Source organism: Xiphophorus couchianus, chromosome 19 (assembly GCF_001444195.1).
Source record: "Xiphophorus couchianus chromosome 19, X_couchianus-1.0, whole genome shotgun sequence".
Taxonomy (NCBI): Eukaryota; Metazoa; Chordata; class Actinopteri; order Cyprinodontiformes; family Poeciliidae; genus Xiphophorus; species Xiphophorus couchianus.
Genome location: NC_040246.1, coordinates 20,403,268 through 20,420,451, shown reverse-complemented (window position 1 = coordinate 20,420,451; position 17,184 = coordinate 20,403,268). Strand labels below are relative to the sequence as shown.

Below are 17,184 nucleotides of genomic sequence, written 5' to 3'. Positions count from 1 at the left end.
ATGATATTATTTTAATTAAAAAAAATAAATAAAAAATTCAACCTATGCAGAGAAAAAAATGTAGCTTAAAAAGAAAATTGTGGTTGTACTTACCCACCAGTGGAGGTCATTCGTGGCTGTGACCACAATGACTTCATCTTTGAAGAAGGAGAGCTGCTCGGCGCTGACCGCTCGGCAGTCCACCAAAGCCTTTACGCGTTTCTGTGGCCTGCTGACCGAAACCTGCAGGAAACACCATGAGAAAAGCCTCTCTGGACCGGCCGGCTGAGTGAAACACAATAAGGTGTCTGTGCGGTCGTACCATTGCATTCCTGCGGGAGCGAGAGCCACAAGTCACAGTGGGGGAGGACGAAGGCGCTGGAGACGGAGCCGAGCCGTTTCCGTTCCCCACCAGGCTGCAGTACAGCTCCTCCTGGCTGCCCACGCAGGGCGGCGCCAGAGAGCCCACGTTGCCCTTTCCGAAGCTGCCTCCGGTGCTGGTGCGCCGATAGGAGGTGGTCTTCTCTGAACTGATAACAACACAGGAGGACAGTCAGGGGGTTTTGGTATTAAAAGAGGAGACTCATGAGTTTGAAATTTTGCATTTGAACTGTTCTTTTTTTTGTTGTGTGTGATTCTCCAGAACTACTCGTAGTTAAGAAGACCCTTAACATAATGCTACCACCTCCATGCTTGACAACTAGTACAATTTGGGGCGGGGCGATATGGCTTGAAAGTAAAATCAAACATTTTTTCATATAAAATTCAACTTCAATTAATCAATTTCCAAAACTTGCTTTTATTTCAGGCATCCTTTCTGTGAGCTGAATACAAAATCCAAATAAATCTGCATGGCACTGAATAAATATTTTTACTCTGAGGATAATCTGGAGCTCTTTTCTCACCTGACTGGTCCTCCATGATTCTGATTGGATGCCTGTGAGACACTCTGAGGGGTTTGGCCGTCCCAGGTCTGCCTGTGCGATCTTTGCAGACCTCCTTGTCCGTGTGGGGACCGTTGGGTTCTCCCACTGTGACTCTGGGTTTCTGTATTTGACAAAGAGGAGCCGTGTTTCGTTTGAGTCTGAGAGCTGGAAGAGTGGGACGACGGGTTGGAGCAGCGGCGCAGGATGTGGGCTCCATCCTGCACGGTCGTGACTGAAATCTGCGGGTCTGAGCGGCCTGTGGAGGAAAACACAGATCCGATTCTCAATGTCTTTATGGCAATCATGATTTTATTAATGTACGGTAATACATTTATTTAAGTAAAGATTATTCCCAAATTGATATAAATCAAAATCTGATCTTGTGTCATTTATGCCTGAAAAGAAAAATTAAAAAATCATCTTACATTGAGCCATTGCAGTAAAATAGTCGGCAGCAGCTAAATTTCCATTACAAATGTGTGCAAAACTTTGTTGATATTCCGCCAATGTAAAAAAAAGAAGAAGCAATTTTGCAATTGTGATATTTCCATTAAATAAGTAGAGCAATTAACATGTGAATGCGTTTATTAATTTGACAAGTTATTAAAAAACATCCTGCAACATCATCCTCCAGCTACTTCCTGTTGTGTTCTTCGTATTTTCCGCTGGTTGCAGTTTTGCAAAATACATCCATTTTGATATACAGTAGCCGAAAAACCACCTCATCCAAGCACAAAAGTCTTTATCAAAAAAATGTGTGTGTGTTTTATTTAAATTGTTGTGTTTTTATTAAACAAATGTATTTTTTAAATTTCAATTTGAGCAAGTTTATGGTCAATGAAAACGCAGCTACAGTGACCTACCTCTTAGGACTGATTTGGCTGGCAGAGGTGGCGGCAGAGATGCTCCAGTGGTGGCGCTGTTGGCAGGAGCATTCTTGTACAGGAAGTCCAGATTCTCATAGGTCTGACAGGGCCTGAGACCTGGACTTGGGTCATTGCTTGCTGTCCACTGGGCGAAGGCAGATCCACCACCTCCATTTGATGGAGGAGAGCGGTTTTTGGGTAATGGACTTACCTGAAGGTAGATGGAAAGAGAACACTATAAAAATCTCCACCTTTCTAGAATCTTCTTTGGCTAAAAGTCAAGCTCAGTAACTCAGTATTTGAGTGTGTGTGTGTGTGTATTTACTCTCTCATCCAGGTCATCCTCACTGTCATAGAACTCCTGAGACTGACTCTCCCACATGTACTCCACATGGATCTGAGAGTTGAACTTCCCACTTTGGGCCAGCTCCAACTGAAGAAACACATACATGCATTAGTAGAACAGAAAAGACCTTCTGCAAGGACACGTTCAATTCTACGGAGGCCCCTAGGGGAAATAGGGGATTTTTTCCCCCCTTTGCGTTGCCTCACAATAATGTATGTAGTAGTTTTTTCATCTTAAATACTGAAAGTCTTTCTGCTACAATGTAAGGTTTTTCATGTATGTCTCTCATTTGTGAGATATCAACCAGTTTTCTGTGCCAAAAAATTTCACTGATGATTTTTATATAGATATTAAATAGACATTTGCAATACTACTGCGAAGTAACATAAAAGAAAATATTTCCCCGCTGGCCTCTAGGGGGCTCTGTAGCACAAACTCCTTTTAAAAACTGAACTCATCGCTCTGATTCGGTTTTTTAAAGGAGACCTAGAGGCATCCTGCTCTCGGGTCACACTCTTTAGTTTATTCTGGATGACTCAAAGCTGTTCTCAGGTCAGCTGTGAAGTCCCTCCTGCATGTTCTGGTTCTGACCTGGGGTCTTCATCCGTTAGGATTTGACTAGAAAACCTCCAAAGGGAGGCTTGCTGTTCACATCAAGTTCAACTATTAAGCTAACACAAACTAAAGGAAACAATCTTTTGCATGTATGGGGAAAAAAACATTTTTTAACATTCAGTTTTTTCTACATCCTGTAATCCAAAGTTATTCACACCAGACAGGATGTGACAGAAGTTAAGCCTGATTCAGTGGGGGCTGATGGCCAGTAAGAAAATAAAAGAGGTTTATAAATGATGTACACTGGGGCCTGCTGGGGAGGAAGGCTGGGGAGTTTTCTTAAGGCAGGGTTTCCAGCTGTGGACGTTGTGCTTTTTGGTTTCTGCTCTTCGCTTTCTGGAAGGTATTTTAATGCTGTAATTTGAGCTCACTTTGGAGAATTGACGTTCAATTAGCATTTTATTTAAATCTTTAAAGACGGAGAGAAAGTGTGCGCTCACCAGCTCGATGCAGTGAGTGTGCTGCAGCTTCTTAGCGATGTCCAGAGCCGTTTCTCCGTTTGAGTTCACTACAGGGAAAACAACAATAAATACACGAGTTTTACTCCTTCCTTATGGTAACAGAAGGCTATTAGTGAAGTGCCTTGCAAAAGCATCAATACCTCAGATTTTTTTCAGAGGTAAAACTCACCAGAGGAAAGGTTAGGAGAAAGTTGTAAAGTTTAAAACAGGGTTAAGTTATAAAGCAATAACACAAGCTTTGAACAATTCACAGAGCTTTGTTCAACGATTTATCTATAATTGGATTGATGGGAAAATGATGAAGCAAAACACAAAGTAATCCTGGATGAAAATCTGTTACAATAGAATGTGTGACTGGGAAGGAGGGTCACCTTCAATCTGGACAAAGAGCCTAAACAAAAACCAAGTCGGAATGCTTTAGATTAGGATGATCAAGTCAAAGTCCAGATCTAAATCCAACTGAGTCTCTGTGGCAAGTCTTGAAAACTGATTTTCACATCCCATCTAACTGAGCTTGATCTTTTGTAAAGAATGGGTGAGCAGATGTCAGACTAAATGTGAAAGGAAAACAAAAATTGTAAACCATGTCTTCTTTTATCCGATTTCATAGCGGTAAGAAAACCTATTTACAGTTCAGAGTTGTAACGTCACAAAATGTGAGAAAGTTCTGGAGCTATGAAAACGTTTGGGAGGTTCTGTGGTCCAGTGAAATGTACCTGCTTGAATAGAAGCCTTTGCTTTGAGAAGCAGCTTGAGTGATTCAGGATTGTGGTGCAGGACGCTGTAGTGAAGAGCCGTGTTCCCTTCTGTCGTTTTCTTCTCCAGACAGTTGCTGCATAAGAAACAAACCAAACACAGAGATGATCCTAAGCTTCACCTCACTGCTTTTACAGCATCTGTGAGCAACGGAGAATGGATCTGTGTCTGGGTCTAACCTGTTCTGACAGAGGAAGTCCACCAGCGCAAGAGAGCTTCTCTCCTCCAGACGAACGGAGAGGTGAAGAGCCGTTTCTCTGATTCCCTGCAGGAGGAAAAAAACAGCTCTGGTTCAGTAATATGCCCCTGCTTTATTTACAACAGCTAATCTTCTCTCCATGATGTTCTGGATTTTTTAAATGTAACTGTGTTGTGCTTGCAAAGTATATTTCCTAAAAAGCAATCAGAAAAGCATGGTTTTAGAGGTAATCGTGTTTTAGGAAAAAGTTATATTACTGCACCTGCAGCATTTTTTGTAACACTTTTCAGATTTCAGATCACTAAAATGTCCCGAAAACATATTTTGTTTTAAGACTTAAATGAAGTGCAAAAGAGGCTTTTGTGCTTGAATTGATTGTGAAAAATTCAGACTCAATGCAAACTATCCCCATAAAAACTGAAGCGGCCAGTAAACTTTTCACCATGACTGTATATTTACAAGCTTTTTTTAAAAGACTGAATATAAATCATCTGCCCAGTTTGGTTTAACTGCACCACTTATCTTGATATTCTCCCAATGAATCTTAAATTAGAGCTCAATTTCACAGCAACTCTTGTATTTTCATGCTAAAAAGTGAAAACTCTCCTGCAGTTTCATCTGTTTACATGGAGAGCAAAAGGAGTGGCGGCACTGCGTCCCTAATTCAATAAGCTCGTCTCATTTTCTCTCCAGAGACACGAGCTTTGACTACAAGCTGAAATAATAAAAGAAAGCCAACCAACACAAACAAACAACCTCTCACAACCACAAAGTAAATCACACTCCACATGCTGCTAAAGCCGACCAGGAAGCGCCTGACAGAAGTTTAGAGCGTGATTAAAGAGAAGAAGAAAAGGCAGATGGGGGGATGACAGAGGAAATAATAGACGAAGAGATGAGGAAAGAAAAACATGGATTACAGGCTAAAAAAGATGGGAGGCGTTTGAAAAACCACTCCAAAGTTTCCCAAAACGTAACTCACTTTTTTACAATGTTATATGTGAAAGAATTAGATTTTACTTCATTTTCAACACCAGTTATAAAGAAAAATAAGTACAAACTTTCTGAAACAAACCGGGTTACCTGGTTTACCAACTTTTTGTTCATTTACATCAAATGCAAGACATTTTGGCTTCATGACAAGAATCTGAGATACATGTTAAACTCAAAGCTCAGGAGCCAAATCCAGCCTGCCATAGCTTCTGGTGTGGACCTCTAGACTCCAGACAGAGGCATAAATAGAATCTTCAAGATAACTTATGTGTTCAAATATTATTTTATCAATCAAATCAACGCAGTTTCTATCTGTATACTGCCAAATTACATCAATAAGTTCCGTTTTTTCTGGATTCCGCATTTGTGGAAATTCATGCTAAATCAACAGATCCCCACACTTTTTGGTGCTAATGTTTTCTGCAAAAAGGATCTAAAATATTGGGTTTAAGTGACTGTTGTGTCCCACTTGTGGACGGCAGTATTTCTAATTTTTACTATCCTGGTGTCTCAGTTTTACTTGATGTCAAGTTATAGTCGGTGATTGATACAGCAAGTAACAAAATGTCACTTTTACCATCATACATAAATGCAAATTTTCCAAAATTCCTTACAAATGTTTCTAAATTAGCATCACAAAATCCAGGCAAAACGTTGTAAACATTCACAAAATCCTGGAGAAGCTGATCAGTGTGAAAAGATGTTCAGGATTATTTAATTTTAAGAAGAACCATTTGCTATTTATTAATATTTTAACATTTTGTCGATGGGTTTTATCAATACATTCTGACACAACTGGCCCTTGTGAACAATCATGAACTTGATGTGGCCCAAAATGAAAATGAGTTGAACTCCCCTGCTCTCTGAGGAACAATAAATGACCTTCACCTGTCCTTCAGGGAGCACCAGCGGCTTGGCCAGGTCTGTTCCCTCGGCGTAGAGCTGGAGAAGCGAAACAATGTCCCGGCTTTTCACCGCGTCGTACAGGCGACCCGGATCCGACTCTTCCCTGCGGAGGACGTACCGGCGTTCGGCATACTTTGCCACTATGTACTCCTTCCTGGCATTCCTGTACGGTGAGGGAGTCTCATTAAAGATCTGACTTTATACCAATCAGATGTTTGACTGAAGATACATCAGGAACTCACATGTCACTCTGTGGTAATGGTTTGACAGAGTCATTGGGAAGCCCTGCTTCCATGATGTCATTAAACCTGGTGTTGCCGATGCTGACGGCCAACTGAGGAAACACACGGGAAAAAACACAAAAAAGCAAAATGAAGGCACGTCTGGGAAACGCTGGTATTTAATGTTTTCATCTGGATAATCAGCAAGTGTAGATTATAATATGCTGTGGTGAGTTTTTCTATTACCAGTAACTCTGAGGTGCTGAGCAAATCCAGAGTGAGTGACTGAATCCTGGAGTAATGGACTCCCAAATCTCTGTGGATGCCAGAGCATTCGATGCATGTCAGGATGCCCAGGTTGGTGGACAGCCATGTTGGGTCTGATGCAGAACAGAAAAGCACTTCAATTAAAACTACAGGCATTACATATAATCTCATATCATCTGCATAAGAGGCCAGTGCTACAGGGAAACATGTTTGTACCATTTTTGAATTGAAAAATGAATTTCATATTTTGAATTTAAATAAATTATTTTTATCTAATAATTTTTTTTTTTTTTAGATATTTTCTTTACAAAAAAAAGCACACAAATATTTCTCCTATAAATAAAAACAAAACATATTGGGATTAAAGAAGCTTGCACAAAACAAATAAAGCAAATAATGAACTTTTAAAATATTTTTGATGAGGGACCAGCTGACCTGGCGCCCCGCAGTCTGCACACGCCTCGTTTCCTGGCATGTGTCGCAGATCTGCGATGATGGACTGGGAAAGTTCCTGCAGGCCGCTGTCCTGCACGTGGAGCTGATCTCCTCCCAACGCCGTGTTCAGGGCCTGCTCCTTACTGTTCTGCAGCACCGACACCCAGCTGAAAGGAAAAGCCACACAAACCTTTAGGAAATGCCACGTTTCGCAGTGAGCCAGTGGGAAAGCTCTGTGTCCAAAACATCAGACGTTTTACAGCGTGTGTTGCGCATGTGTTTGCAGTTCATTTAATGATCAGTCAGCACCACTTTTACTTTCTCAGCTTTATTAGTAACAAGACCCATACTGAGCCACATCTGCAACTTTGAGAGCTTCAGAACGTCTTTGCTACAAACTGTTTTCATCTCTCGTTGACCCCACAAAAAAAAAAAACCTGTCAAGAGGCCCATAGATGAGAGAAACGCAGGGGACATTTACACACCCCCATCCAAAACCACATCAGAACACACTCAGATTCCTCATCAAAGACGTCCCACCCAGAACCAGCTGGGACCAGTGAGCCTCTCAACTAGTACACTGTTTGCTTCACTTATTCTGAGCTATAAAAAGGTAAGATTTTGCTTTCAAGCATCATTTTAACAAGAGATATACTGTGAAGTTACAGGATTGGCCTGCTAGAAACTCAATAAGCTCAAGCACCGTCATTTAGCACTAAACTGTTGTGCTAGCAAACAAGGCTCCTCTGTGTGGAAGTTGTTACCCTCTGTCTGTCGTGGAACAAGATCCTAAAAGTCGTAAGGCAGACTTTGATCGTTGGAGGCCCATCCTGCACTGCAGAGAGAAATACCAATCCAAACAAGGTGGCTGTTAATGTTAATTCAATATTTGGAAGTGTGGCTGAAACGGACTGAATGACTTTGTTCGCTTCCTCCGCTGCCATTGCTAAAACTAAAGGCAGACAATAATTGTAAAACAGAGCAGAAAAGCCACGTCATCATTCACAACTGCTCCGTCTGTTCTCTGATTGGCCTAGTGGAAAATCTATTGGAAGAATCCAAGTGAATGGGAGAAAGCCCAGACTGTGCTGTGAAGATAGATTTGAAAGAAGTGGAATAGTGTCCATGCTTGTCTTCCAATAATGCAACATCTGGAATGATGTCCTAATGTTTTGTCAAAAAATATCTCAGTTAGCTGTTTTATATAGAACTTTGGGAAAAAATGTAAAAATCAGCCACACTTTTTGTTTTAACTTATCCTGTTCAGGGCTGAAATGTTTTCAGAGTGAAGTCTGCAAAACATCCTTACACAAACCTAAGCTTTTTATTTAAGAGCCTTCCTTCACTTGTCACGACTTGTTTCTAAGGTAGTAAAATATAAGATAAGAACTGAATAACATTAAGCTGTATCCCACAGTGGTTTCAGCACTTACACCAGACATTCCTGCTCATCGTCTGCTTGGAAATGATATGTCCGATTATCTGGAATAAATAAAAAATAAAAAGTCAAATAGCTGGTAAACTTGTTGGAGCCTATATACAAATGATTTCCAACTCATTTAAAACCCATTTAGATTTCATTTCATATTTTAAGGATACATTTTAGGCAAAAATAAACATACGAGTAACCAAATCAAATGTCTTCCTGTCCTCCAGGTTGGGCCGCACCTGACAGGTCAGAAGGTTCAGTTTGGCTGGAGGTCGATTGATCTGAATAAAAACAAAGCGCCATCACTTTCAGTTAAAGGAATTTTCAGACTTAAAGCTTTATTTTCTCATTTGAATGAGCAAAGTGAAAACTTTTATTCCTCACCGTACTGTGGGAAATAGTCAAGTATCCAAATTTGACTCCACATTTCCTCCTCTGCCAAACTTTCCTGATCCTAGACGGTTAAGGGTGTAAAAAAAAAAAAAATCAGTTGTTTTATCAGTGATCTAACATTAATAGTAGGTGTGATTTGTGGTGAACTGCACTGTGAGATCCTGAGCCAACCTGTACCTCTGGTTTGGGTAGATCTAAACAATGTGCTATCAGATTTTATAACTTAATTTCTGTTTTCATCAACTCAACTGGCTCAAGTTTAAAAAAAAAAAAAAAAAAAACAAAAGCAGAGAATATATTTTGTTTCCTGTCACTGACCTGAGGAGGTTTTACTCTCCTCTGGTCTGTCATTTATCCAACTGAACCACATCCCCTCTCCTTTCTCAGGGTAATCTAGCTGTGTGTGGGGGTGTGTGTGTAGGCGTGTGCTGTACGCGCGCGTGTGTGTGTGTAAATGTTGCAAAAGTTGGATCTGCTCGTTTGCCAATAAACTCCAAAGGAGGGGCCCCTGCTCGACTCTTCATCCCATAATAACAAAAACCACATGGTCCAGACTAAGCTTGACTTCGCCCCTTTCCCTTCATGCCTTGTTAACAGGTTCAAATATCTTCTAATTGTTTTAAGTTGCATTTATTGCTTTAAAACAAAGAAAAACAACCAACAAAAGGCACTGCAAATGCTCAAAAGTATCCAAACAAGACAATTAAGATTTCTTTATCAGAAAGTGCTATCAGTCGTTACTATTATTATTCAAATACATCAATGGATTTCAAAAGCCAGAGATGGGGTGTTAAGTTGTAAGTAATAGTAAGAAGACTGATTCAAAGTCAGAAGAAATCACACACCACTGCTCTTTAATGAAGAGTTCATTTAAACTAGTTTCTTGGAAAAGATCTGCTGCTATACTCCACAAACGTGGGTGAGGTTGGGGCCACTGCAGAAACTTAAACGTAGGCTGAACACTAAATTGTACCCAAGTTTTAACCATCTAGCTGCTGAGCTCAGGCGAAGTGGAGGAATTTGGAGGTAGACCTCTTTATTCATTGTGCAAACCACCAGCAGCACTGGCAGCAAAACAAATCCTCAGCATGATGCTACCACCACCATGCTTCACAGTGTTAATAGATGTGGAAGTCTCCACTGTTGCTAAACGGCTCAATCTTTGCCTCGTCTGACTTCTCTGTCTCTGATGCTCTAACATCTTCTAAAGCTGACGAAAGCTGTATGTGCAATCCTAATAAAAATTATTGATTTATTGAACCCTGATGAGTTTATGTACCCGTCGCTCTTCTTTTGGAGGAAGCCAGACTTCTCAGTCCCGTATTTCTTGTTTCCTTGTGGCTGGTGGATGCTGTAGCCATTTCCAGAATTCTTCCGGTTCAGATACTCCTGGGATACAATTCAGCTTAAGAATTTCACTCAAAACATTAAACCAGTTGGGGGTTATGGCGTCTAATGTGTACTGTGTGTAGCTAGAGTTCTTATATTTTGCACCAGGTCAGCAGGATGCAATGTGAATTTGTGTAAATAATTTCAAATTAAAACATAAATAAAGTATTTGAGAGTGTTCCTCAAGAGTAAATCTTGGAACAACTTCTTTTTTTTTCATTTAAAGTATTTAAATAATTTTGCAAACGGTCTAGTTCCCTTCTATGTTGATGATACAATTAATTATATAGTAGCATCATATTTATTTTATTTAATCTGTGTTCAACCTTTTCAAAGTCTGTTGTCCACTTTAAAATGGACATTTCATTTAAAAAAAAAAGAAATATTTAGATCCTTACCTGTTGTTAACTAATAACTGCAACATTAGATTGAACTCATTTGGTGAGGATTGTGTTTTTATTTTCATTGAAATGTTGTTTGTTTGGCTGCTAGAAAAAAAGATGAGTCCAGATCTCATTCTTATCGGTTAACTATAATGATATAATTTACTTGAAATTAGCTATATACAGTGTAATTCCTTTAAAAGCAGTTTTAAATGAAGTGTGTGGGATACTGGCTAAGATGTTGGACAATGTCTCCCACCTTTAACTGTTTACATCCCTGCTATTATAGTTGTAGTTTTTCCATTTCTTGTAATGGTCAGCTGTTGTTTTTATATGCGTAAATACACATGAACATTTATATAAAAAAAACAATTAAATAATCCTCCACAGTTGCACATTTCTTTGAATCAGAGTATAGTATTTTAACTGTATAGTATTTATTTTCCGGTGCTCTAAATTTGCTCCTACTGTACAGTCTCTGTGGTAATTTGCCTGTCAATAACTGCTACCTGAATAGTAACGGTTATTTGTAATCATGTTTTTTCTTTCTTTCATTTATTCAGTATTTTATTTGTTCATCTGCTCATCTTGACCTGACAGAAGACATTCAGAATGGTATCAAAGAACTGAATAAAGCAAATCTGAACTCGGCTTACCTCTTTTCCCTCGACCTGCAGAAGTAACCTGAGAGAATCCCTCAGCTGAAGGAGTTTTTTTACCTCCTCGTCCTGCTCAAGTCGCATCTGCAACACATAAACGTTTTACTCAACCTGAGAAATGCAAAATAAAATTAACTGGAAGAGAAGCAAGTTATGTGTTCTGACAGTTCAATAGATAATGTCTATTTTTATCATAATAGGGTGTAGAAGTTAAATTAGAACTTTTTGAAATGGCATGAAATGCTGCAGACTGGGTCTTAATACTTATTTTAAAAAAGGCTTTTTCCTTTAAGAAAGTATTTGGGTTAGGAAAGACTTTTTTGCATATTCTTCCTGGGAACCATAATACGTTTTTGATTTTTTACTTCCTTCTTGAGGCTGAGATCTGGCATGTCTGAACAGGTCAGTGTTCTGCTCCTGCTCACAGAGAACCAGAAAAACATCTAACGCTCCCAGTGCCGCTGCTAGCAACCGTTTTCTGGTGATTTTCCTTGGAAGCAGCATAAAGCTACGTCTTTGCAGATTGGAGACCAGTGGTTGGAAAAATTGGTTTTGCATCAAGAAAATATGGAAATAAGGGAATCTTTCAGACAAAGTGCAATGCTGTAAGCTGAAGTTGGGGGGGAGAGGAGCAGTCATCACTTGTGGGAAGAGAGACTTTGGTTTTTGCAACTGATTTAAAATGAAAATGAAAGAGAAAATCAGTCAAATCTAAAAAAGGTTTCCTGGATTTTTTCTAGGGGTCAAAGAATATCCGTTTGGTGAATCATTACAACTGAAGGAAATAGGTGCAGAGGGAATGTATGAGTGGATGCTTTGGGACTGGTTAAACTGAGGGTTAGATGGTCAATATGTACGGCATGTCCACACGTTATCTTCTGGGATAACATCAGAAACAACACAGACATGATTTAGTTCTTCTGACTTTTGAATCCAGAGGTATAATAAAATAAAAATGCAACTGCCTCATGCATTTCCAGTAATATGGAGTTTACGGTAATACTGGTTATTAAAGACACATTAAATCCACAGGAAGGATGTGGGATGGATCGATCCCGGTCCCAAACAGTCTGCTCAGCCCCATCTTTACGAGGCTGGGAGCTGTTGAGGCATTCTGTCAGATTTCATCTCTTCTTCACTGGGTCTGATGTTCCGGAGCCACTAAGTTCTGTTTTTTATGTTTAATACAAGAAGCATAAAACAACCTTACTGGAACTACAGAGACTATTTGTGAGTGAGACAGAAGTGCAAAGTGTGAATGTGTTAACTAAAAATACTAAAAAAAAAGAATCAAACTTCATTATAATGTTTATATCTTCCAGTAATTAAATGAGCAATGGATGACTGGCAGACCACCCAACGTTTTAAAAACAAGGAACCTGAGAGTTTGGTTTTACTGCTGAAGGTTCACACTTTTCAGCAGTACACTACATGGTGGAGAAAACGGAGGCTCCGATGACTGTTGAACCTTGGATTCAGGAGAAGATAGGGCTCTAAACAATAAAAGGTGCATTGCTCCACCTGGCACAAGACTGAAGTGAAGGAGCTCGAGCATCTCAGTGTGTCGTTTAGAAGTGATAAGGATACAACAAGAGACGGATAAATTGATAAACACGTCATTTGTAATCCAGGTGCTGTTAGTCTAAAATAATGAGATTTCAGATACAAGCAGGACACCGTGTTATCTTGTATCCAACTGTAATGGAGGCAATTAAAACCTCAACAGAATAATAGAAATGAGAACAGGATGTAAACATGCTGGGACGATGTGATTAGGACTAGAAAATGACGTTATTTAGGTTACAATAGTTGGGAAATACTGTTTATGAGTCGCAATTCAGTAAGATTAAGGAGGTTATATCAATGTGTGACTGTAAACAGGATGACTCTGCAATTTAATTTGTGGTAAAAATACACAATCTGCAGAGACTTCATGTTGTGTCTAACTCACTGTGTTCAAGTCCCCTGATTTCCAAAAGTTAAGGAAGTTGGGAGGGATTTCCCCAGTTTCCCCAGTTTCAGGTCCTGCTTTACTGACCGAATGTAAAAAAAGACAGACAGAAAAAAGCAGTTTCTGTTTACCGTGTGAATAGAAGAAGCAAGTTTCTCAATGAATGGAGTGAGATTCTCTGCAGCTTTCAGCCCATCCTGAAAAAAACTGAAATCAGAAAGCAACATGTTGAGCCATGACTGGTATCCGACTCTTGAGTACCTCAGTTTCCAGCAAACAAACATCACATGCTGCGGCTGCAAACGTACCTCAGTATGCAAGTAAAAACATTTGTATGAATTAAATAAAATTATGGTCTACAGTTAAAATGGTGGAACTGGTAATAGTTGACAGACTAACTTGAGCTGGGCCTGGAAGTATTTGATAAGGCTTTGGAGAAGATCGGGTCCCTGGCGCACCTTCAGCTCTTGGATCTTCAATAGATACTAAAAACATAAAAAACAACCTTTGGTTTAAAACTGCTTCATAAAACTGAGCTGCAGAGCATTTTGACAAAATACTTTACAACCAACTTTGTTCTTTTTGCATTCTTTCCAATATATCTTTATGCTCCTTCAAAGGTTACATTTTACAGCACTTTAGTAGATCAACGGATTCGAAAGACTTCAGAGAAACAGAAAGCTGCGTGTGGAAGGAAGAACTGCACTGTGAGCATCATTAAACAGCATAAGACACCATCTGTCTTTCTGTAGTTGACACGGCTCAGTGACCTGTTTTCTGTTATGTTTATATTCATGCCTGTTTCTTTGAGTTTTCCTGGATGTGTGTATGAACAGGGAGGGAGGAGGAAAGACTGAAATGGAAATTCCTATCCCCTGCCTCTTCTACTGGTGTTCAGCTGGTCAACGTCAAAATTACAGACCTCAGGATTTTCCCCCAGCTACTTCTACATGAGCTGCATGCTCATCTGAAGCACACACCAACACCTTCAGTAAAATTCCCCTCATTTTGGGCATTGACATACAGTATGTCTGATTACGTAGGAGTGAGACTTTTAGCATAACAGGAAGGCTAAACGCAAGACAGCAAAGTCTCTCCTTTTAATCCTTCCAAACTTCTAAGGTCTGCCTGTCATGAAACATCTAAAAGTTGGAAATATTTTTAGACTTTTCAAAAGTCTAAAAATAAAATAAAGCTCAACATTCTCCAGTGAATACACAGGGAAACTGTACTTCAGTAAAGCTCAGCATGCTGAATGCTAATATGAGAAGCTAAAAACAGTATAAAACGTCTCTCTTGTAGTCTTTACAACTTTGTTTGAAAGTAATAGTGAAACCCACAGCAAATATCACCTTTGGTTCTAAATGTAAATAATTAATGCCCACTCACTAACAGAAGGCTAGTAAAACATGCTTTGAATACTGTTTATTATTATCCTTACAGAGGAAGTGGAACAGGTCCAAACAGGTGTTAGCAGGTCAAAGGTTACAGAAAAGTCAAATATTAAATACTGGCCACAAAATCCTGATTGGTGGAACTTTTACACCGACACAAAGTTAAAAACCCTGGAATGAATGAATATGAACATCACCAGCATGAAGCAGCTGCTTTAGCTTCCCACAGCTTTGTTACCATAAGCTGCTTATTACCAACTGCTGTCAGCATTTCAATATGGTAGTTATTACAATAAATATCAGCCACATGACAACAAAAAATAATCATCAACAATCCCATGACTTCTGAAGCAATAGCTTTTTTTTTTACAATGACCCTGCTTCTTATATCAGCAAGTTGTACTGCAGTGTTATTGCTTGCTTCTACACAGAAAGAATTAGTAGATATTGAGATTTAACTATTATTTTCTGCTTTCTGTTCTGCCCTGCTATTTAATTAAATGTTCCTTGCAGTAGGCAGCCCACTGTTTCCTACGATGAGGCTCTAAGTGCTGGGAGAAAGCCAGCAGGATATCAGACAGGAAACATCAGCTAGTGTGTTTATAGCAACGTACTCCACAGCATCTTTGAAAAGTATTCACAGCTCGAACTTTTTCACATTTTGTTACTTTGCTACCACAAACCTGAATTGTTGGGGTGTTATCTGATGGGCCAACACAAAGTACCACATAACTCCTGTGAAAGGAAAATGTCAATGCCAGATGGAAAATGCAACCCACAAGGCGGACCACCAGTGTAAGAATAAATAAAAGCCACCACAGGTAAGCAAGAGTCTAGGTTTTAATGTTTGAACTGGCCCTGATCCCTGCCTTCTCTCACCTCACACATCTGCAGCTGGAAAATCCTCCTCTCCCTCTCCATGTCCTCCCCTCCGTCCGATCCGTCTCTCCTGATCACCCCCAGCTGCCGAGCCTTCTCCCTTCTTTCCTTCTCCAGCTTCCCTCTAAAAAAGGGAAGAAGAAAGCAGAATTTGAGGACCAAAATAGAGGATCATTCTTAATCATTTACCACCGTCACGTGTTTAAAAGTCTGTTTTCCGAAGAGACATTGTTGTGTCATCGTGTAAAAGGATGGTTCTTTTTAAACTAACTCATCTGAAAAGCTGAAGGACAACCACAAAAGGTAAAACATGTTTATACCAGTAGAAAACATTTGACAGTACAGATGCTGCATGCTTTAAGGTGTCTGGGCTTTATTTTATTGCAGAGTAACAGGAAATAACCAAACGTACGACATATTATTCTGTGCTTTTAATGGATTTTATAGTCACTGAACTTTGTCACATTTTCTCCAGTTAATCCCACATCTTCAATATTTCACTGGGATTTTATATGACTGAGGACAGAGTAGTGAAAATGGAAAAAAGTGGTTCATGGTTTTTATTATATTGCAAATAAAAATCTAAGAGCTGAGGAGTTTATTTGTATTCAGACTGTTTAAAACTTCAGGTTTTCTACAAGCATTACAGACCCAGAAACTGAAATGTTTCCATTCTTGTTTGCAAAATAGCTCAAATTCCCTCAGATAGAATGTACAGCTTCTGTGAACATCAATCTTTGATTGGATTTAGGTCTGGACTTTAACTAGCCCATTTTAACACATGAACATTGCTTGATCTAAACCTGTGGCTGTATGTTTGTGTTTCTATCCTCCTGGTAGATCAAACTTAGCCCCAGTCTCAGGTTTGCACTGGATGTGGCTCTATTCATATTCTGTTCAACTTTGATGAGTTCCTCTGTCCCTAGAGAAGAAAAGCATCCCCAAAGCATGATGCTGCCTCCTCCGGTGGGGATATGTTCAATGAATTTAGACCGAAAGGTTAAACTCTTATCTCCTCTGACTGGAGCATCTGATAGGTGTCCAGTCAACAGATTCTCCCACCTGAGCTTTGAATGTGCAGCTCTTCCAAATGTCGACATTTTTACAATATTTTGAAGGCAATTTGTTACACTATCATTCTTTTAGAATAGGAGATTAAAGAAACCTTTATAATAAAATATGCATTGCTTTTCTTCTATTTTCCCATATAGCACAGCAAATCAATACGATAGATCGAAGTTTGAAAATGTTTGTCTTTCATTCAAACTGTTTTTTCTTAGAGTAAATATCAAGAATGTTGCAGCATGAGAGCAAAAAGAAGAGTGTAATTACAATTTTATGTCATAATCCTTCCAACTCTTCTCCATGTGTTTCTTGAGCTCCTGTAAGAGAGTAGAATAGTTTCAGAACAGAGACGTAATTCCTTCGGTTACGTCAACCTGCGCGCCGTCTTGCTGAACAGGATTTCTGTGGCAATTTGCCATCCGCCACAGTGACAAAGAAACAAAGTCCAGTCATGGAGTCAGCTGTTCAAAGACAGGGCAGGGACTGGAGCTTACCTCAGCATTCGTCTGCTGTTACTCACTGGTTTGTTGGCATGGTGAATCAAGAGGACTAGAATACTGAGCAAGACACGTGAAAGCAACACTGAGGCAGAGCCAGGCTTTACTCAAGCTTACATAATCTGTACAGAACAGGATAGAATTTATTGTCCCTATGTAGGAAAATAATATATTA

At 39.6% G+C, this 17,184-nt stretch overlaps 1 protein-coding gene across 2 annotated transcripts in view; it reads right to left on the bottom strand.

Annotated features, from left to right (window-relative positions):
• The window catches only part of asap3 (ArfGAP with SH3 domain, ankyrin repeat and PH domain 3), a 36,160-nt gene that overhangs the window by 4,811 nt on the left and 14,165 nt on the right, over nt 1–17,184 (bottom strand). For both annotated transcript variants that reach the window (XM_028000644.1, XM_028000645.1), the window contains 21 exons: nt 16,780–16,829; nt 15,448–15,571; nt 13,574–13,659; nt 13,306–13,381; nt 11,221–11,307; nt 10,072–10,181; nt 8,784–8,853; nt 8,593–8,680; nt 8,404–8,452; nt 6,971–7,137; nt 6,515–6,648; nt 6,290–6,381; nt 6,030–6,210; nt 4,129–4,214; nt 3,910–4,025; nt 3,173–3,240; nt 2,097–2,204; nt 1,769–1,982; nt 885–1,161; nt 302–509; nt 94–222 (listed from right to left, as the gene is read on the bottom strand). In XM_028000644.1, coding sequence (XP_027856445.1) covers nt 94–222; nt 302–509; nt 885–1,161; nt 1,769–1,982; nt 2,097–2,204; nt 3,173–3,240; nt 3,910–4,025; nt 4,129–4,214; nt 6,030–6,210; nt 6,290–6,381; nt 6,515–6,648; nt 6,971–7,137; nt 8,404–8,452; nt 8,593–8,680; nt 8,784–8,853; nt 10,072–10,181; nt 11,221–11,307; nt 13,306–13,381; nt 13,574–13,659; nt 15,448–15,571; nt 16,780–16,829 — 2,520 coding nt within the window. The remainder of the gene's footprint in view (nt 1–93; nt 223–301; nt 510–884; nt 1,162–1,768; nt 1,983–2,096; nt 2,205–3,172; nt 3,241–3,909; nt 4,026–4,128; nt 4,215–6,029; nt 6,211–6,289; nt 6,382–6,514; nt 6,649–6,970; nt 7,138–8,403; nt 8,453–8,592; nt 8,681–8,783; nt 8,854–10,071; nt 10,182–11,220; nt 11,308–13,305; nt 13,382–13,573; nt 13,660–15,447; nt 15,572–16,779; nt 16,830–17,184) is intronic.